We start from the raw sequence: 21,214 nt of genomic DNA, 5'->3' as shown, positions 1-21,214 counted from the left end.
ACACTTTTGGGCCAATTATAAAATAAAATTTAAAATAAAATGGATGTATGCTGTAACTTGGAAGATAGGAGCAAAATGGGTCCCCCTCATCCACATGAGCCCTGGAGGGCATTTGTCCCAACATTACAAGAGATTCTAATATATATGCAATAAGAGATCCTTCTCCTCTTAAAGTATCAGACAGACGCTGGGAAAGAGTCAAACTCCACTCAGAGCAGACCAGACCAGACCTCAGTTTGGTTTTATGAAAACAATCTGATTTCTTAGCTGAAGTCTTCTTTTTTAAGAGGCTGAGTGTCTCCTTTGGATACTATAGGCCAAGGCCAGAATTGATAAGGTATATGAGACAAATCAGCTGTGGACATGCCGTGAGGTTAAGTTCTCATCCAAAGTTGAGGAAGGACCCTCTGCCAGCAGAGGGGACAGTGGAGTGATGGGGATCAGACCATTTGAAAGGGCAGTTAGGAGGACACTGAAAATGTCCAGGCAGGAGGTGATATGCTCCTGGAGTCAGGTGGGAATGAGACCAGACAGAGGGGAAGGATCAGTACAGCAGAAGAAGGGATATGAGGACAGATGGAGTGGGCAGTAAAGAGGCAGGAGGGAGGAATCTCCAGTGCTGGGTTGGTGTGTAAAATGGAGTCCTGCACGCACACATGTGCGCACACATGCACACACACGCGCACAGAATCCCCTTCCAAATTGCCCATGGCCCTGCAATGGAAAGAGTCAGCTGATCTGTGGCTTAGAAAACACCCCATGTGAAATATCCACTCTGTAGTTAGAGCAACAAGGGTCCTCAACTCTGGCTGCACATTAGAATCGCCTGGGGCGTTTGAAAATACTGTGCCCAGGCCCCAGCTCAAGGCAGCTGAGCCAGAATCTCTGGGTACTTTTACACCTCTCCCCACCAGCACCCCCATCTGCAACAGAGAGGTGCTGATGTGCAGCCCGGACTGAGAGGCTCTGGGCCAGGCATGGATAGCAACGGCTCTTTCAGCACAAAATTACCTGACTGGACCCCTTGTTGGAAGTGTCCACAGCTTGAAGCTTAGCTTGGCTCAGTCTGGTTCCCTGTGGCTTGGACTGAACCGACCTGACCTTTGGAACTCAGCCCTCTGTGCAGAGGCCGGCAAGGAAAGCCTGTCAGGGGAACAGGAAAGAAGGGAGCCAGGTGTCTGCACATGTGCTTCCCTCTGCCTGTGGTGGGTGGCGGTTCTCACACTCTGACATGTCACGTTCACAAGGGGATGTTTGTCCAATGCAGATGCCTGGGTCCTGCTCCCTGCTAGGGTCTGAAGTCTAGGGTGTGGCCCAGGAATCTGCTTTTTAATGGGTCCCAGGCAACGCTGACAGAGGGCGCTCAGCACGCATGCGCAGGCCTGCACACACCCCAGAAGGCCCGAGAGGTCTGCGGGACGGATGGTCTGTGGGCCCCCATGAGGGATGCACACGGGCCAGGGATTCTTCTTCATCCTGGACCCTGGCCAGGAGAGTCTGAACAGTTAGGACTGAGGTAGCGCCCAGCAGTAAGTGTTAGGAACGATCACGACTTCCATTTCTAGGAATGGTTGAAGTTGGATAGTGGAGCACTATCCAACTGGGGGCCTTCATGGAAAAGGGGTGGACCTGCTCCCAGTTTTCTTTGTATAATAGGAGGTGGAAGTGAAACAGGAAGGGCCCTTGGCTCACTTACTCCTTATTTCCACCAAAAGGGAAACTGGGGGATTTTCCGAGGCTGACTGTTGGCAGCCAGTGCAGGAGTCAGTGTGGGAGCCCAAGAAGCAGACTCTGGTGTCTCAGGAAACTTCGGTTTCAGGCTTGAGGATTCCTGCACCAGAGCCTCAGATGTTCAGTGTGCATAGGCTTAAGAAAGGTCCCCCCGCCCCCGGTCCTCCCTTAGTCCTTTTCCGTGGGAGCGGAGCCACCCTGCACTCCTCCCGCCCTCACCACCGGTGACTGGGGTGACACAGGGGCTGCCAGGTTCCGGGCAGCTGCCACCTGCTCAGCAGGCTGCTCTCCCAGCTTTGTTTTTCTTTCTTCTAAGCCAGGAGAGGTTGCACGAGGGGCGTTCCCTCAGAAAGAAAAGGCCGGCACCTGACCGCCTAATCCCCTAAAGCAGAGGCAGCTCAGGCCCACTGCCCTCCCTAGAGAAATACAGGAGTGGGCTCAGAAAGTCCCAGGCCTATCTCCACACTCTCCCCCGCTCTCCCGCTATGAGAAGGGGAAGCCAACACTGCTGTTCCCGAGCAGGCTTCGGTCAAAGGGGCAGCAGCCTATACCAGGACAAGAGCCCTTCTCGGAACAGGTGCCAGTGTTCGCACCCCACACTCCAGAAGTGGGGCTAGGGCTGCTGTTTCAGCCAGCCAAAGCAGCCATACAAAATGCCAGACTGGGTAGCTTATATAACAGACACATATTTCTCTCTGGAGAGAGTTCTGGAGGCTGGGGAGAGGCTGGCCCGGTGCAGCAGGGAGAGTACTCTGCTCTTTCTTTGCCAGTCCCCAATTTTGGACCTCCTCCAAGTATACTGATTAAAAAAAAAAAAAAAATCTAATCTGCTCTAAAGTGGGAGTCACCAGGACCAGGAATAATCTAGCCCTGATGTCAGGATTCATTATAAGTCTTGAAATGTGTTATAGGAGCATTTATAACGTTGAAGCAAAAACTACATGGGTTAAGTTAAAAGCACAATTTTATATTTTCTTGTCAAACAACTTTACTTGAGGCAACAACTGAAATATAATTTAATTCAACAGGAAATATCACAGTTGGAGGGAAAACATAGAAAAGAAAAAAAAAAAAAAACAACCCCTGAAATTTAAGCCAAACATTCTTTCCAAGGCACAGCACTGACATTTCCAGATTGACAGCAGAATGAGTTTGTTTCCATGAAACAAAATCATGAGTCCAAAGTTTGCCTTTGAAATAGCTTTCCACCGCCTCCCCATTTCTCCAGGCTCAGGGAACGATGCTTGTGGCCTTCCTCAGGGCCAGGTAGCCAGTGACGACGTCGGAGGGCAGCCTCCGGATGTAGGAAAACTCTTCGATGGTGCTGAACCGCAGCTTGCTCTGGGGGTCAGTGTAGTTGGCCTGGGTGGGAAACCGGCACAGGGAAAGGCAGAACACTGGTGGTCATGGTGAATGTTTGAAGTTCAAGTTTACAAATTTTTTCTATTTTACCTAAAGTGAAATATCTGCATTTTGTCTTACTCTGTCATGAAGAACACAAACTGCCTACTTTGGCAATGACTTGTTAATCTTCCCAGACTTGAGAAATACTTCAGGGTATAGACGGGAGGAAGAGGAGTAACCACATCAGACACCAGGACAGGTCAGAACGGTGGACACTGCAAGGGCTCCGAGCAACAGGTCCAAAATGGAATTCCTGATGATCGTCCCTCCCTGGCCCCTGCCTTCAGACTCCCACCTGCTTTCAACAGATGTTTTGGCTCTGTCCCCCAAGGCAGGAACAGGGGCTGCCCAGGCACACCCACCCCTCCCTGTTACACCCCTACACCCCACCTGCTCCAAGTGCTCTCTCCGGCTCTATGCCTTCCCCATGCCACTCCCAGGCTCCCTGGGCTACTCGGCAGTACTGATGGGCCACCCACTCCCACCCTCCCACTGGAAGGGACCGCCACCCCACAGTGAAAACCAAGGTCATTTCCACAACTTGCACTTCTGATTGCGTCTTCCCTTGGCTTGAAAACTCCCAGGATCTCAAGTCCTCAGCATGGCTTCTCAGATCCCGAAAGCCAGCCCGGGCCCTCCACCTTCCCAAGCCTCTTCCTCAGCCACATGTCCCCACCCTGGTTCCAACTGCCCTGGCTCTCAGTCCCTCCTGGCATTCATGCCCCACTCGCCCTTCCCTGGGGAGGGGCCGCTCTGCTCCCCAGTCGTGGGCTCATCCTTCAGACTCAGCCCCCAGGCATCTCATCAGGGAAGTCTTATCTGCTCCCCCGCTCTCCCACATCTGTCTCCTGTAGAATGCTTCTCTCTTGCTTTCCCGTTTATTATTGGCATGACTCTGAGTAAGGTCTAAGCTGAGCGGCTCCACGGGGCAGGAACCCCATGGTTTGCTTATCACGCATCCCTGCTCCGAGTGCAATGCAGAGTGCGCCCTGGCCTTCAGGGAATGTTTGTGCAATGAGTGAGGAATGTGTAAACGCACAAATGAATGAACCCATGGATAATCAAGACCATCACGGAAAAGAGAACTCACTTCTCACTGATATCAAAATTCTCTTTTGGTCTGGGTTCCCCACGTGCAAAATGGAGAAAATAAACTCATTTACTGTATACTTCAAGTCACATGGATTCTACAGACTTTGAAACAGAAAACATGAGGGTGAGTCATTTGGAACTCCTTTTAAAAATTATACAAGATGCCATTAAAGTCTAGACGGATAACGTCCAGTTATTGCCTTGCCGACGGCCTGTGTGCGGACCCCGCCTGGTGGCAGTGCTGTGTCACCGAGGAAGGGCGGGGAGGCTGAAGAAGCAACCTTGGAGGGGAACTTAGTTACAGGGTTCTCACACTCTCCAAAGTCCCAATTTTGCCTCAGGGGATCTCCCTACAGTAGTTAACATCTGCGTGGCAGGAAAAGGAGATTAGTCCTCCAGATTAATTAAAACTCTCCATAAAATAAAACCTTGATCCTTTGGCTTCATCTAGATCTTGCCTTTCTGTCCCACATTTTAATGACAGTAATATTCAGGAAGGCTTCCACAGAAAAATAGCAAGAAGCCCCTCTGGAGGACTGGCCAGGAGGCAGGCAGAGGCGTGGACGGGAGGAGAGGCTCCCCTGTGGCCGCAGGGGGAGTGGGAGGGGGCAGGCCCGCGCAGCTGGCTTGCATCATCTGGCCTCTAGAGAAGCACCAGCTCCGGCCTGGCTCCATTTCTGCAGCCACTTCACTCCTACCACCGAACTGCGTGCGCCGAGCCGGCCTGCCCAACTTCAGACCTCCCTGCCAAGAAGGCCACTGTAAATAAGTAAATAAGGCACGATACAGAGATGCCCTGGCACCCACAGGAAGGTCACCAACGAAAGCTTGCACAGACCGGACGTGCCCTAGTATTCTGAAGAAAAGGAAGGGTGCCAAGGGACACCCCAGGGTTGAACAAGTGAGAAACTGCACTCTTCCGGTTTGCTCTCCTCTGGCTTCAGTCTCCAGAGCCTGAACGGAACAGAAGCCCCGTCCGGTAGGGTGGCAGTAAGTGGCTATAAGGGCTCCCCTGCCGCAAGGTGACAGGCAGCGCTCACTGCTCTGCCCATCTCACCCATAGCCACGGCTTTTTCCAGAGCTTTGGAACAAGGACTGCCCACAGGTGTGAACCCACGTGGCTTCCTGCCTTGCCCACGCACAGCGGACAGCTGTTTGGCGCGAACAGGTGTGTCCATGTAAACATGAGTGGGGCTATATTTTTTAATGACGCAACTTTAATTTACCCAAGTCAACAAATGGATATATTCTCCTCTTAAAAAAAAAAGAAAGAAAGAAAACATTATAAGACTCAAGTCCTCTTTTCCAAGCATCTACCATCCAAAAGTCCCTGCCTTTCCCTGAGGAAACCACTGTCCCTGGGCACCCTTCCAGTCCTTGTTTGTATCCACCCTTATGTATATAAACACACCAGGGAAATTACCCACTATTTTTTTGTAAGTGTGTGTTGGTTTTTGCTTAAATGGTAGCATGCTGCTTACGCTGCTTTGCACCTTTGAGTAAACGACACATCTAGAAGTTTATTCCTGTTGTTACAAACACATCAAGCTCACAGACCAGTATGAAATCATCTCCACCCCCAAGCCCTGGTTGACTGACCTTTATTGTGTTCCCAATACTTGGCTCATAACCCCATTTTCTCATAATTATTTCTGCACGAAACTCCGTGTACACACACCTTCTCTAGGGAGCTGCCTGGAAGGCAAACTGCTAAGTCATAAGCTTTAGCTTTTCTGTCTCAACAGGTGCTGTCAAATATCCTCCCAAGAATCCAGACTAATGTATTCCCACCTCAAAAGGGCCGTGTATTGAGAAGATTTGCTTCTCTGTGTTGGTGATGTTTATAATGAAACATCTTCATTTCTCCCCTGCTGGTGAGCCCTTTCCCTAATTATCAGGGAGACTGAATATCTACTGATTGTCTGTATGTCCTCCTTGTACTGTCTTCACATCCTTCTAGCCAGTCCTGTGGGTCCGCCTTTCCATGATCTGGTAGGGTTCTTTGCAGATCCAAGCAGCCAGAGGTTTTAGGCTATGTATGACATGACAAGGCCTTGCCTGTAGCATAAAGGGCCTGGAACGACGCTTCTCAAAGTGATTCTCATGCCTCCAATGTGTGCGAGCCACCGCACTAACAAATGAGCTGCCGAGCGGCGAGGACAAAGCGACCTTCTAAGGGACCACCTACTAGGTCTGCCCCTAAACGCTGGCCTCTCCATGGAGAAATGCCCATCTGGGGCTGGAACGGAACAGCTGCTCGCACACTAGCTCTCCTGCCATAAACAGTTATTAAAATGGGTCAAATCGATGAGGTGACTATTTTCAGGCAGGAAACAAGAGATCGTGTAAGACCACAACATTGCTCGTGCAGGTGAAGTACCCTCCGAGGTTAGGAGATACGTGCCCTGAATGGACGGCAGAAGAACCCACCACGCATGCACACACGCACACACACATGCACACGCATGCCATGTTATAGCACCTCTATTCTGCCTGTTGTTTTTTATGATCACTGTACTTAAGGGTCTGTGTTAAGAAGTTTGTAGTACGGGGCACCTGGCTGGCTCAGTCAGCTAAGTGTCTGACTCTCAATCTCAGCTCAGGTCTTTTTTTTTTTTTTTAAGATTTTATTTATTTATTTGAGGGAGAATGAGTGAGAGAGAGCATGAGAAAGGAGGAGGTCAGAGGGAGAAGCAGACTCCCCAAGGAGCTGGGAGCCCGATGTGGGACTCGAACCTGAAAGTCCAGGATCATGACCTGAGCCGAAGGCAGTTGCTCAACCAACTGAACCACACAGGCGCCCCTCAGCTCAGGTCTTGATCGCAGGGGCTCAAGCCCCATGCTGAGCTCCACACTGGGCATGGAGCCTACTTTAAAAAAAAAAAAAAGGTTTGTAGTACACGGAGGAATGTGTGCTCTGCGGAGAAGCTACAACATACAACTGATTCAGAGACAGTAACTAACAGTATTTTCAAAAGTATAAAAGAACTCAACCTCTTTCCCAGCAAAAAACGCATATCATTGGTTTAGTCTGTTTGACACGGAAGTTTGGAGTCATCCATTTTCATAAAAATGTAAAGCATTTAAATGACATGTATGAGTTTTAAAAAGTGAAGTGCCCCATATTAGTTTAACTACATTTTTAAAAGTACAATCATCTCCAAAATATGAGAAATTTTTTAAATTTCAGCAGTTAAAAAAGAAATTGTTTCTTTCATGTTATCTCATGTGTTAACAAGCAGAGGAAGGGGAGGTGAGAGCCGGGTCTCCTGCTTTCTGGAGCAGTCTTCCCTCCTGCACGGAGGCCCCAGGCTGCAGCCACTCTGAGACAAGCGTGTGAGCTCTTCAGCACAAACCCAGGACCTGTCGAAGTGCGCAGGCTCCCGGCAGGGTCAGGGGCAGCCCCATCAACACTTCCTTCGACAGTATTATGAAATCTCCCTTTCAGCTCAATGCTATGAGACCCCGAGATGGATTTATACTCACAAGAAGACCTGAAACATCAGAATACTTCTTAGCTGGTTTAAAGGAGGGAGGAGCATCAATACTGAAGTCTGGGGGGGAAAAAAAAAGAAAGAAGATAACTAAGCTGGCTTTAAAATATTCAGATCCCTCTCCTTCTTTCTCTGAAAGTGCTGTCTCATAATATTTCTAAAATTTTGACGCGGTAATTAAGTCCTCAGACACTTCTCCGGGGGAGTGATGCACTACGTCACAGACCAGGCACAGGCTCTGGATCGAGCTCTACCCTGTCCCTGGGGCCCCTCTGCTCTGGCGGAACCCCTGGAAAGCTCCTCTGCCCACAGGCCACTCTCACCATCCCAGGCTACACAGGCTGTGGGCGAAACCCAACCACCCTCTAATAGGATCAGAGCATCCGGACACTGGAGTGTCCACACCCAGACCCTGACTAGCTCACTGGTCACCCATCTGAGTCACCCCATGAAAGATGTGCTGTGGGACAGGAGGTGAGGGAAACTTTGACTGTACTTTCCAGGGAGGACGAACAGAACACAGAACAGTGCTTTACACAAATGTGAAAACACTGCAGCGGAAAGCACTCACTCTAACAATGGCACAGAGTAAAACAGAGTTAGCCTTTAAGACGGTGGTTAGAAACCCTCTGAAATCTTGGCAAACCCTGTTCTAGAAACACATTTTAAGAGCAGACTCCTGAAAAGAAGTTTGTCTGACACAAACACCAGGATTAGCACATCAGGACCGACTTCTCCAGACTGAAATGTCACAGCACCACGAACAAGCACACACCCCTGTTGCACAGAAGGGCTCAGCGACCAGCTACGTGCACGGCGTCTCCCGAGGCTGACGCAACTCGCCAACCCCAGAGCTACGGGTCGCTTCCTACACTAACACAAACACGCAGGTTTGTTACAAGTTCCTACTCTAAGCATCATCATGGACACACAGAAGGCTCTAGACAGCTCACAGTTGGGATCGTTTAGTTGCCACGGCAATGCCCTTTCAGAGGCGAGGATCTGTTTCAGGTTCTTCCAGGTTCTGTTCTTCTTGCCGGCGACTGCGCCACCATGGCCAGAGTGCTGGAGTGAAAGATGGGGGTGGAAGCGACAGGAATCAGCGGAGGCCATCATTTCAGGATCAGAATGACACGCATCCCTAACAGTAACATGCCCCTTGTTCTGTCAGCTCATTTGTACCCCGAAGGGCTGGGTTTGTTTGTTTTTAAGTATTACACTGTACACGTTAATCTTACTGATAAAAACACAAAGCTTTTGGATTATCAAAACCCATGAAGTAGTTGGTCATGGAGTAGAAATAAATGAGTTTTTTTGTTGTTATTGTCTGTTTTTATATGCTCATAGAAAAATCACATCCTTTTGGGGACTAACTTTAGAGCATTCATGAATCCTCCCTTACTTTAAAATAAATTTATTACAAAGTCAGCTTTAAACTCATGACCACATCTCTCAACTCCCTTCTGAGGGCAGGTCACTCACTGCCTGGCAAGTCACTGGAGATGCTGGAAAACACAAGAAAGCCTCAATCATGGCATGGCAAGCCCTCTGGAAATTTGTTTTCTTTCTTGTTCTATAAAAATGATAAAATAAAATGGAAAAGAATACCAAAATCTGCTGTAGGCACTGGTAATACTGTATTTTTAAAACTAATGAAAAACAGGGACGCCTGGGTGGCTCAGTTGATTAAGCGGCTACCTTTGGCTCAGGTCATGATCCCAGCATCCTGGGATCTAGTCCCACATCGGGCTCCTTGCTCAGCAGGAAGCCTGCTTCTCCCTCTGCCTCTGCCTGCCACTCTGTCTGCCTATGCTCACTCTCTCTGACCAAAAAAAAAAAAAGGTTAAAAAAAAAAGACTACTGAAAAACAAACTTCTAATATCATCTCAATCTCTGGAATTATAGCTCTCAAGAATGAAAGGAAGAGTAGACTATTCCTACTTTACAGCAACATAAGTTAGATTTACTTAAACTAACAAGGAGAACTCCTCTTTTAGTTAGTTTTCAACGAAAACTTACATAAGCCCAGTGAAAAGGGATGGTGAACCATCATGGAAATGACCCACCCTCAGAAGAGTACCCTTTAATCAGTTCCACGAGGAGCACCTAAATCCTGGGGAACCGGCCCACGGGGTGAGCAACAGGTAGGGCCTTCCTCCTGCACCACCCTCTCCTAAGAGCCCCTGGCAAAGAAGGTGGTGACTTGAACTGACGGAGAACGGGCCACCAGGGCCACCCGGGCTGCCGGCCCAGCAGGATCAGAGGCTGGGGTGTGGCTGTTTGTTTTTGCTTTTTTTTTTTTTTTTCATTTCTAAAATACCTTAGAAGCTTACCACAAAGTTTGGATCCTTAAATGGCAATGGCTTGGCAGCTTTTTCCATAGGTCCCGTGCTGAAGTCAGAGGGCACCATCTTATTCTCGCTCATGGCTTCCATGCTGATACCCTTAAAACATAATGATAGTCTGAGGTCCGTTTTTTTCTTGGCGAGGTCCCTAACTCTGCTCCTAACGAGACCAAAGATGACGCCACGGGAGATGTGAAGGAAGACAGTGCCCCAGAGCCCTAGCAGGTGGCCTGCACAAGAGAAGGGCATGCCAGATTGGGAGCAACACCTGTTGTGTGGAAGCCATGGGAAGGAGAGCCAGGACCCCAGCTGCCAGGCTTCCCGGATCCCCCATGTGCCAAGTAGGAGGGATGGCTGTCCCCCATGAGCCGCCTCACTGAACTCTGACAACTGCTGTTATCCCCAGTTTTCAGAAGAGAAAATTGAGGCTCAGGGGTATGGGTTCAAGACCACACAGTGATTACCTCTGGATCCAAACCCAGGTGGAGCCGATTCCAAAGTCCTCACCATCTCCACAACACCACAGTGTCCCTACTCCTATTGATCTTGTCACACTGAGACAAAAAAGGGCCAGCCCCTGTAAGGGTGTCATCAGTCAGAGAACCCAGGCTACAACTCTTCTGCGCCAGCGAAGTAAGGGGATAACAGGCATTCTGAAAGAGGAGAGCAGAGGAAGAGGGGGCTGGGTAGCCACAGGTCAGCCGCCTGCCGCCAGAATGCCCCCAATAGCAGGCTAAACTCTTTAAAACAAAATAACCTTTCAAGCTCACCATCACCAAGAAAAAACAAGCCAAAGTAAGAAATGGCTTCTGATGTTTAATGCAATTTCCAGTACTCCCAAACTGCAATTAATTATTTTTAATTGATATATAATTTACATACAGTGAAATGCACAGATCTTAAGTATAGGTTTCGTGAGTTTTGCCAAATCTTTATACTTGTTTAATCTGTGTCCCTATGGATTACAGAACATTTCCGTCATCCCAGAAAGTTCCCTCATTCCCTTCCTAGGCAGTACCTTCCACCTTCAGGGCAGTCGCTATTGTGGTTACTCCCACCCCACTTTTGCCCCTTTTACAACTTCATATAAAGGGAATGTGACAACATGTACTCGTGTTTGGCTTCTTTAGTGCAGCAGAGTTTTGAAGATCTCTCCGTGTTGCCGTAGAGGTCAGTAATTCGTTTCGCTGTATCTGTGTATGTTCAGCAGAGCGGCATCCCCCCGTATGGTTGTACCACAATGTGTTTATCCACTCGCTGCTGATGAACGTGTGGGCCATTTTCAGGCTTCAGCTAGTATAAATAACGCTGCTGTGAACAGTCCCTACAGGCTTTGGGTGGACCTGTGTTTACACTTCTCTAGGGTAAACACCTAGGAGCGGAATGGCTGCATGACAGGGTAAGTGTATTTAACACTGAAAGAAGCTGCCAATTCGCTTTCCTAAATGGTGGCCCGATTTGACACTCCCAGCAGCAGTGTATGAGCGTGCTGGATGTGTGTGTGTGTGTGTGTGTGTGGTCTATCACCCCATCTCCAACCCTGCAGTGACATCTGTGGGGGGCGCAGGGGGCACCCACTCTGATGCGTAGTTCTCCAAATGGTCTCCTCTCAGACACCTTCCCAGAGGCTTTGCCAGTCTCTGCACGTGGGCCTGGGCGCCTCCTTGGTCCACACCACCTCTTTTGTCTGACATGCCGCTCAACCCACCCCCACCCATGATCTTTCCAAAGCCCAGCTCGATGCCGACCCTGTAAGAAGTAAGAGGCCTCCAATTCCTCAACCTTTTCCTACCAGCCACAGCCACAAGTGTTCTTGCGTCTCTCTCTCCTCTCGCACTCCCTCCCTCCCTCCCTCCCCCAGCCATCCTTCCCACAGTCCTCCCTTACCTGGCACCTTCCTCAGCCTGCCCCTCAGAGGAGGGGCTCGGCGGTGCACACCTTGCCCACTCCTTGTCTCCAGCACAGTGAGGCCCTCTTAAACGCAAGCTTGACGGGGCTCCCCTCCCCTCCAGCAGGCCGGTGGGCCCCACGGACTTTGAGATGAGAAACACATCTGGCCTCCTCTCCAGCCTTACCTTTCATTATCCCTCCTTACTGCATTTTGTATTTTCCGGTACAAATCCACTGAGTCATTTTCTATATGGCACAAATAGTTTCCAATTTTCCCATTTTCATTTATACTTTCCTAAGATTATTTTCATCGGGATTAATTCATGTCAGCTTTAATTTTATAACAAAGATTAGATCTAGCATTTTGTACATAACTAACTTTTACTGCCCTTGTAATTTTTCCTTCCTGTCATGGCATTTCTGCCAGGTACATGTATCCTAGAAGGCCCAATTTGATGAGGGAAATTTGATTTTCCCATCACATTTAATCAATAACCAACATTACCGTGTATAGTTTTAGTCAGCTGTCAATGTTATTTTGGGTTGACTAGTATCTATTATAAATTAGATATATGTTGGATAGTTTGTATTTATGTCTTAGTCAAGGAAAAAAACAGCAGCTTTATGAAACAGGGAACCACAGACCAGAAGAAGGAGAGATGAGAGAGAGATGACCAGACAAGGAAAGAGAGCATCTCCGAGCAGATGTACACCCTGCCCCACAGTGTGGCTCAGCCTTCTGTTCCCAACATTTAACTGGATCAGAAATAGTGTATATGGGTCCTGAAGAGGGGCATGGAAGGACCAAGGGGAGGCTAGAACGAAGCCTGTGCTACTGGACTGAAATCGAAGGTTCGCAGTGTGTACTCAAGGCTTTAATACAGCTCAGGCAGAGAAACAGAGAAACCGATACAGAGAGTATGGGGAGGGTGGTACACACCCCCCCATCTTTCCTAGCTCTCTCCACAGAGACAGCTGGAAACAACAGGTACACCTGGGCTCAGATCCTGGTTTCTAAATGTGATTCTCCAAGAACACTGATCCTTAAAAAAGTAACTGGTTCCAGGGCTGGGGCAGAAAAGTACAGGATGAGCCTTGTGGTTCAGAAAGTAAGAAAATAGCTGTATTGGTCGGCTAGGGCTGTCCTGACAAAACGCCACAGACTGGGTGGGTTAAACAACAGACACGCATTTTCTCACAGCTCTGGGAACTACAAGTCCAGATCAAGTTATCAGCGGGGTTGGTTTCTCCTGATGCCTGGGTCATTGGCTTGTAGATGGCTGTCGTCTTGCTGTGTCCTCACAGGGCCTCTCCTCTGTACACTCCCCTCCTTGGTGTCTCTTCCTCTCATATGAACAACAGTCCTATTGGATTAGGGCTCCACCTTTATTGACCTCCTTTAACCTTAATTACCTCTGTAACAGCCCTATCTCCAAACACAGTAATGTTCTGAGGTGTACGGGCGGTGGGCGGGGGGGAGGGGGGAGCGCACTAGGACTTCATATGGATCTTGAAGGGAAACAATTCAGTTTACCACAGTACGTAATAGCACTGAGAAAATGACGGGGGTCTATTAAAACACAAAGAAGCGGTTTGAAGAGGTTCCTACTAGCAGAGGATAATTTGAGCATCAAAATAAATAACACTAATCCAGAACATATAAAGGATTGTTATCACTCAACAACAACAATGCAAATTCCACTGTAAAAAGGGCAAAGGATTCCAATCAACATTTCCTCTTTTATGGCCAGCAGAAAAGATGTTCGGCATCCTCAAAACTGCACTGAGCTATCACGTCACACCCACGGGGATGGCCATGATCGAAGACACTGGCTAAAGTGCCAGGGAGGGTGCAGAGCGACTGCAACCCTCACGCAGGGCTGGTAAGAAAGGAAAAGAGTGTGGTCACTTCGAAAAACAGTTGGTGTTTCCTCAAAATGTTAAACAGAATTATCATGTGACCCAATAATTCGACTCCTAATATATACCCCAGAGAATTAAAAAAAAAAAAAAAAAAGTCTGTAAAAACATGTGCATACTCATAGAAGTATTTCCCATGAAAGCTAAGATGTACAAACAACCTACATGGCCATCAACTGAAGAATACACAGGTGTGGTATATCCGTACAATGGAGTGGCATTCAACCACGGAAGGGAATAAAGTACTAATCCATGCAACCACATGGATAAGCCTTGAAAATACTACGCTAACCAACAGGCACCTGGGTGGCGCAGTTGGTTAAGCGTCCAGCTCTTGTTTTCAGCTCAGGTCATGATCTCAAGGTCATGAGATCAAGCCCCTGCACTGGACTCCATGCTCAGAGCAGAGTCAGCTTGAGTTTCTCTCCCTTTCCTCCTGCTCCTCCTCATGCGCTCTTTCTCTCAAATAAATAAGTAAGTCTTTTCAAAAAAGGAAAGAAAATATTATGGTAATTGAACACAGACAGAAAAGGCCACATATTCTATGATTCCATTCACATGAGGTAACTACAGCAGTCAAAGATCAGAGGCGGTCACAGGCTCAGAGGAAGGGTTAATGGGAGTAACTGCTAATAGGTAGAGGGTTTCTTTTTGGGGTCATGGAAATATTCTAAAATTAGATGGTAGGGGTGGTTACACAACTCAGAATATATTACGAACCACAGAAGCGCACATTTTAAGAGGGTGAATTTTATGAGATGTGAATTGTAACTCAATAAAGCAGTTACAAACAAACACATTTATGGATGAATGAATAAAGCTAGTCTCAAAGTATCCCCCCCGCAGGATTCTTTAATACGAACAGGAAAAAATTAACTTCACAGTGGAGAGACTGTGAAGTGGGCAGACACCACCTTACTAAGTGCTCAAAGCAAACACTGTTGGTAGCAGAACACGGGCCACCATGTGCTATGATACGACGCACTGAGAAGGGGACAGTGTCACTTCTGTCCTCTTGCCAAGAATGTATTACCCATGTATTACCCATATCTGATCATAGGAAATATCAGACAAGTCCAAATTCAGGAACACTCTATAAAATAAGTGACCAGTACTCTTCAAGAGCGTCACGTCGTGAAAGATAAAGACCAGAGAACTGTCCTATAGAAAAAGAAGCTAAAGACATATGATAAAACAAACGTGTGATCCCGGCCTGAATCCTGGGGTCGACCAAAGATAAGAACGCCATCTGTGGTTAGGGGTCAGTGCTGGTTCAGTGTTAATCGCTAAATCTGACGGCTGTACTGTTGTTATGTAGGAGAATGACTTTGATTTTAGGAAATTCACACTGAAATGTTTAGAACATTAAAAAAATAAATAAATAACAGTGGCCAAGAGAAACCTCTCCCCTAGGGTTCGCCCAGCTGCTAACCTGCTAACCAGGTTGCTCCACGGCCCCCAAAAGGAAGCTACAGCTGGCAGGCGGGTCAGGAAGAGTGAGTGCCATCTGCTCTCCCGAGAGGCTGTAGTTCAGGGGTGGAGGAGGAAGCCTTGCTCACTGGCTGGAAGGCACACGAGATGAACAGGTCCAAGGAAACTGGCCAGTGTCAGAGGCAGCAAAGTGGTCTCTTCCCCAAGGAATCTAGGGATTCGTCAGGGCGGCCCTGGGACTACTCAGCGAGGATGGGCCAGTGGGCAAAGGCAGCGGGGAGGCTGGCCTACAGGTAGCCTCCAGTACGTGAGAGAGAGAAAAGACAGCCTGAGAACTACACAGGGAGCATCGTGTTGGGACAGAAAAGCCAGACCGCTAGGGACAGCTCAGGGGAAACAGGCAGAAAGGGAGAGGTTTCCCAGGGCCACACACATTTAAGTGGCAACTTCACTGTTGCAGTTTTTTATAAAGAAAATGACTGCTTATGTAATGTTCCCATCTGGGAGAAAATAAGCAAACGGAAATGCTAACAACGCAAGGGGAAGATCCCAGCGGGGGATGGGCGAAGCAGGCCTCCAGGCCCGACAGACAGCACGTAGGGGATGCACCCCACTGGCAGCCACCATCCTCAAATGACGGTCTCAGCTTTTCTCTTGTGCAGGAAGGCCAGAGAGACTGCATCTCTCCCGTTCTCCGGAGGCCCCGTCCCTGATGCCTAGTGGGTGAGCTCCCAGGGCTGTGCGCACAGTGAAATCCTGGGAAGGAATCCGGGTGCTCTTTGACGTAGGCCGTTCCCAGGCCCCAGGAAGAGATGGGAGAACGCTGGCAGGTGGCAAGGCCTGGCGGAGACTGGGGAGGCGGCACTGCCCAAGAGGCTGCCGAGAGAAACAGGTACCTCGGCCAGTGTGTGTGGGCTGGGAGGTCTGGGCCCTCTGCCAGGGGAGAGGACGCACTGTCAGACAGGTGCATCTGCTGGGAGGAAGGGGAAGGTGTGGGAGAGAGTGCCAGAAGTCTGCACCGCCACTCAGGGCAGCGTGCCAGAGAAGAGGCAGCAAGGGGACGGAGAGGATGTGCTCCAGCACCGAGATTCAAAGCGGACCCCTCCTGCTCATTTGGTCCCTCCATCCTCTGTCCTTCCCCTGTCAGCAGGGCCGGTGAGGATCCACGCTTGCTGAAGAAGGGGCAGAGAAAGGAAGGCATCCCAACAAGAACTGAGCCCTGTCATTCCACAGCTGCCTCCTGCCTGTGAAAACAGTGAGGACTCTCTTCCCTCTCAGACCAGGATCCAAGATCCTGGGCCCAGAACTGGGTGTTGTGCCATTCCTTCCTCCTGAACCCCACCCTGCATGATCCCGCACCCTGGGCTTCAGCCATGCTGAGACTCTGCTGCCTATTAGCGATGGGATGAGAGGGAGTGGCTCTCAGTGAAAGGGAGGATCAAGTCTGTGAGGCTGAAACGCAAGAAAATAAAATTGTAAATGACCTACAGTTTCCACATTACTCAGCCACTGTTAACATTGAGACCTTCCGAGATGAACCAGCCCATCCCTGAGACACGAATACCCTATGAAGAGGAGAGAAGTAATGCTCAGCATTCAGGGCTGTCCTCTCTTTGCAGCTCGAGAAGAGACGACACAAGTCCCAGGGAGCAGAAACCTGGCCCTATCAAAGCAGCCCCGGCCTGCCTCTGAGACTGCAGTCAGCAAGACCTCTACCCGCCAAATAGCTTCACGTCTCCAGATGGCAACCTGCACAACCGACTCAGACGTGAGGACAGTGGGGTCACGAAGGAGGGAGACAAATGGTCTTTGTCTCATCACCGGAAAACCGAATGCCCAGTTACATCGATCTGACAGTATTCTAGGATAAAGTCGCTGAGCCTGATCTAGAACTGCAGTGTTGTAGTAGGGTGACTTAAGACAGAATTGCGAGAAGCAAAATATTCGATAAAGTCAATTAAATAAGAGCACTCAATTTCTTCGGAAGCCAGTCAACATAGGGAGATCCGTGAAATGATGCTGAGTGAAAAGCAGGGCACACAATGTTATGCATCGAGGACAGTAATGAAAAACTATCTCCACATAAAAAAGACAAATCATAACAGTTGTCGGGGGAAAAGTGGATTTTTTTTTTTTAAGATTTTATTTATTTATTTGACAGACAGAGATCACAAGTAGGCAGAGAGGCAGGAAGAGAGAGGAGGAAGCAGGCTCCCTGCTGAGCAGAGAGCCAGATGCGGGGCTGGATCCCGGGACTCTGGGATCATGACCTGAGCCGAAGGCAGCGGCTTTAACCCATTGAGCCACACAGGCGCCCTGAAGTGGATGACTCTTATGTCCATTTTAAAAATAGAAAAAAGGTGGGGAGCACCTGGGTGGCTCAGCTGGTTGAGTCAGACTCTTGATTTCAGCTCAGGTCACCATTCCAGGGTCATGAGAATGAGCCCCCCATCAGCTGTGTGCTCAGAGGAGAGTCAGCTTGAGATTCTTTCCCTCTGCCCCTCCCCCATTCTCTCTCTCAAAATAAATTTTCTTTTGAAAAACAGAACAAAGGAACTTCTAAAACTAACATTATCATATTTTTTTAAAAGCTAAGGTAAGGGCACCTGGGTAGCTCAGTCGGTTAAGGATCTGACTCTTGATTTTGCCTGAGGTCCTGATCCCCCGGGGTCCTGGTACCAAGTCCTGCAACCAGCTCTGCACTCATTCTCTCTCTCTCTCCTTTTGCCCCTCCCCCCACTTGTGTGTGCTCTTTCTCTCTCTCTCTCTCAAATAAATCTTTAAAAACAAAGCAAAACACAGAGGTTTATTTTAAGAATTAAATGACATAAGGGTGGGACGCCTGGGAGGCTCAGTGCTTTAAGCCTCTGCCTTCTGCTGGGGTCATGATCGCAGGGTTCTGCCATCCAACCCTGCCTCTCCCTTTTCTTCTGCCCCTCCCACTCATGCTCTTTCAGTCTCTCACTAATAAATAAATAAAATCTTAAAAATAAATAATGAATGGAGATGCCTGGGTGGCTCGGTGGGTTTGGCTCAGGTCATGATCTCAGGGTCCTGGGATCAAGCCCCACATCGGGCTCTCTGCCCCGCTGAAAAGAGAGCCTGCTTCTTCCTCTCTCTCTGCCTGCCTCTCTGCCTATTTGTGATCTTTGTCTGTCAAATTTAAAAAAAAAAAAAAAAGAAAAGAAAAATAAATAATGAATGAATGAGAAAGGGGTACCTGGTTTTCTCCTTCATTGGGGCTGGCGACTCTAGATCTTGGGGTTGTAATTTCGAGCCCCATGTTGGATATATAGATAACTTAAATCTTTTTTAATAAAAGAATTAAAGGAGATAGTATTTAGAAAGTGCTTAGAACAGTGCTCTCTAATTGCATGAAATAAAATGCAGGAGCCAAGAGAAACACTAATCTAACCAAATCACTCCTCTGCAGAAAATCTTTTGCTGGAATTGTGGAGCCTAGATTATCCAGATGCCATGAGATCTGTGCCAGGTACTGTGCTCAGTGCCTTCCCACCATGATCTCACGGAATCCTTTCACCAAAGCCATGGAGTAAGACCAAACCACTTTAGGACGGGGAGACCGAGTTGTCCACAAAGTACTTTTCTGAGAATGAGGGACGCCATCGGTATCAATACATTTTGGGATTTCTCCATTTTCAGGACATTGGGGCGCTCTGCACCTCACGGACACTTGGTACAGATCTGCAGAAAGGACCAACGGGAGACACGCGGACTTGTGCTTGACTGAAACTCACAGAAACGTCCCGAGCCTCAACCTAAACGCGACGGGAAGAGACGATCCCTGCACTAAGTCGGTAATAACATCCCCACCTCTCCCGCTCTCAAGGACAATGCAAGGCGGGTGGTGCCTGAACCCAAGCCCACTCGTCCACACTTGGGAAAAAATGTTTCATTTGCGCCAGCGATGTGAACCCCCTCTCCCCCACTCAAGCGGGACTTCAAGGCCCGGCACCTTCGCCCTGCCCCGCCCTGCCCTGCGCACGCGCCCTCGCTCCGCCCCGCACGGCCCCGCGCACGCGCAGACTAGACAAGCCTAAGCATACCTGCGTAAAGCCGGCGGCGGACACTTTTTTCTTTTTACTGGCACTGTAACCGCCAGCGCTGCTGCCGTTGTGGGAAGGACTGGCTGGCCTCTTCTTGCTGTTCCGAGCTATCCCCGGAGTGGATGTAGTGGCCACAATTGGAATTTGAGCCGCCATTCCTACCCTGAGTCTTCCTCCGCCCCCGCCCCCACTTTCTCGGTACAGGCTTTGGAACTTCCGGCTCGCCCTTACTTCCGCCTTCAGGCGCGAAAATCCGGCCTGGACTCCCAGCGGGTTCGCGGACTCCTTTCGGCCAATTCTAAAAGGCGGAGGTCGGAGCAGCCCAATCCGCGGAGGCCGGAGGGGGTCGGCCAGGTTGTGTCCCGCTGTCAGCCTGGGCACGTGCTGGGAAATCCGCCGTGGTTGAGGAACAGAACATCTCGTGACCTTTTTTCAAACACTGGGTTCTTTTAAAAATCAATAACCAGGGTCCCCTGGGTGGCTCAGTGGGTTAAGCCGCTGCCTTCAGCTCAGGTCATGATCTCAGGGTCCTGGGATCGAGCCCCATATGGGGCTCTCTGCTCTGCGGGGAGCCTGCTTCCTCCTCTCTGCCTGCCTCTCTGCCTACTTGTGATCTCTGTCTGTCAAGTAAATAAATAAAATCTAAAAAAAAAAAAAATCAATAACCGTGTTGTCATTCTCACATTAAGTTGGAAAACTGATCACTTTTATTTTTTTATTTTTTTTAAGGTTTTTTTTTTTTTAAGATTTTATTTATTTATCAGAGAGAGGGGGGAGAGAGAGCACAGGCAGACAGAGTGGCAGGCAGAGGCAGAGGGAGAAGCAGGCTCCCTGCTGAGCAGAGAGCCGGATGTGGGACTCGATCATGGACACCGGGACCATGACCGGAGCCGAAGGCAGCTGCTCAACCAACTGAGCCACCCAGGCGTCCCAACTGATCACTTTTAATGTCTGAGTAAAGTTAGTGTTGTTCTGAGTGGATTGAACAGACTGTCAAGCTGCTGGCTTTCCCTTGGTCGCTGCCTTCGCGTGCGGAACAAGTTTGTGTATATTGGCTGGGAGTCCAAATGGGCTTGAAGAGTGGTCCTTAACCCTTTAGGAGTCCCAGACCCCTTGGAGCATGTAAGCCCCTCCCCTGCCCCCATCAAATGTATGCAGGTACAGACAGTATTTTACGTGTAGATTTCGGGGAATTCACAGATCTGCTAAAACCTAATTACAAACTTCGATGGGACACCCTCTCCCGCCACCCCTCGTTATGTGCCACATACTGCGTGGATTGTAAATTGGTTAATGTCTTTTTTGGCCCCTGTTAGAACGTGAGTTCCATAAGGGGGAGGCTGGTAATGTTTTGTTCACTTACCTTTTCTGGGTGATACTACCTTGCAAGTCTTCGGAACAAATTTTCTTTGGTTCTTAATGAAATAATTCACAAATGATCAAGTCCACTGCAGTAACTGCTTGAAGCTACTGTGTTCTAAAACAGGAAAGGTGCCTATATGAATCTGGATATGTGAAGGAAACCGGCTGCAGAAAGACTTAGAGTTGAGAGAGAATAAATAGGGAAACTGGCAGTAATGTTATACCTCTTTTCTCCTTTGGAGAAAGGAATGACCAACCAGTGTTGAAATGTCCTCTCCCATGCCCCAGTAGCCACTCAATCTTCATCTATATCGAGTCTTCCTTGTTCTTTTTCTCAGGGACTGACACCTCAAACCAATGGGTCACCTAAGCCAGAAACTAGGTGTTGACCCAAGGTACCCCTCTCTAGTACCCCACCCCCTCAGCTCACTTCTCTCCTTCACTCCGACCCTGGCGATTCCGTCCCCCTTCATCTGGA

At 48.9% G+C, this 21,214-nt stretch overlaps 1 protein-coding gene across 1 annotated transcript; it reads right to left on the bottom strand.

The window, feature by feature from the left end:
- Window positions 1-2,682: 2,682 nt before the first annotated feature.
- INO80C (INO80 complex subunit C) lies at window positions 2,683-19,609 on the bottom strand. The gene is made up of 5 exons (XM_044243153.1): window positions 19,375-19,609; window positions 10,055-10,165; window positions 8,675-8,786; window positions 7,714-7,781; window positions 2,683-3,093 (listed from the first exon to the last, which is right to left on the bottom strand). The coding sequence occupies exons 1-5, from the start codon at window positions 19,528-19,530 to the stop codon at window positions 2,962-2,964; spliced, it is 579 nt and encodes a 192-aa protein (XP_044099088.1). The 5' UTR covers window positions 19,531-19,609; the 3' UTR covers window positions 2,683-2,961.
- Between the last annotated feature and the right edge of the window lie 1,605 nt (window positions 19,610-21,214).

This window comes from Neovison vison, chromosome 3 (assembly GCF_020171115.1).
Source record: "Neovison vison isolate M4711 chromosome 3, ASM_NN_V1, whole genome shotgun sequence".
NCBI lineage: Eukaryota > Metazoa > Chordata > Mammalia > Carnivora > Mustelidae > Neogale > Neogale vison.
This window is presented reverse-complemented; position numbering and strand designations above follow the sequence as displayed.

Bases quoted from the DNA above. Each gene is read 5' to 3' on its own strand.
- INO80C (XM_044243153.1), bottom strand. From the start codon at position 19,530: ATGGCGGCTCAAATTCCAATTGTGGCCACTACATCCACTCCGGGGATA. The intron at 8,787-10,054 runs GTAAGCTTCTAA...CTTTCACTCCAG, and splicing joins TTAAGGATCCAAACTTTGTG to CACTCTGGCCATGGTGGCGC. The intron at 7,782-8,674 runs GTGAGCTGTCTA...TTTCCCCCCCAG, and splicing joins GCAACTAAACGATCCCAACT to ACTTCAGTATTGATGCTCCT.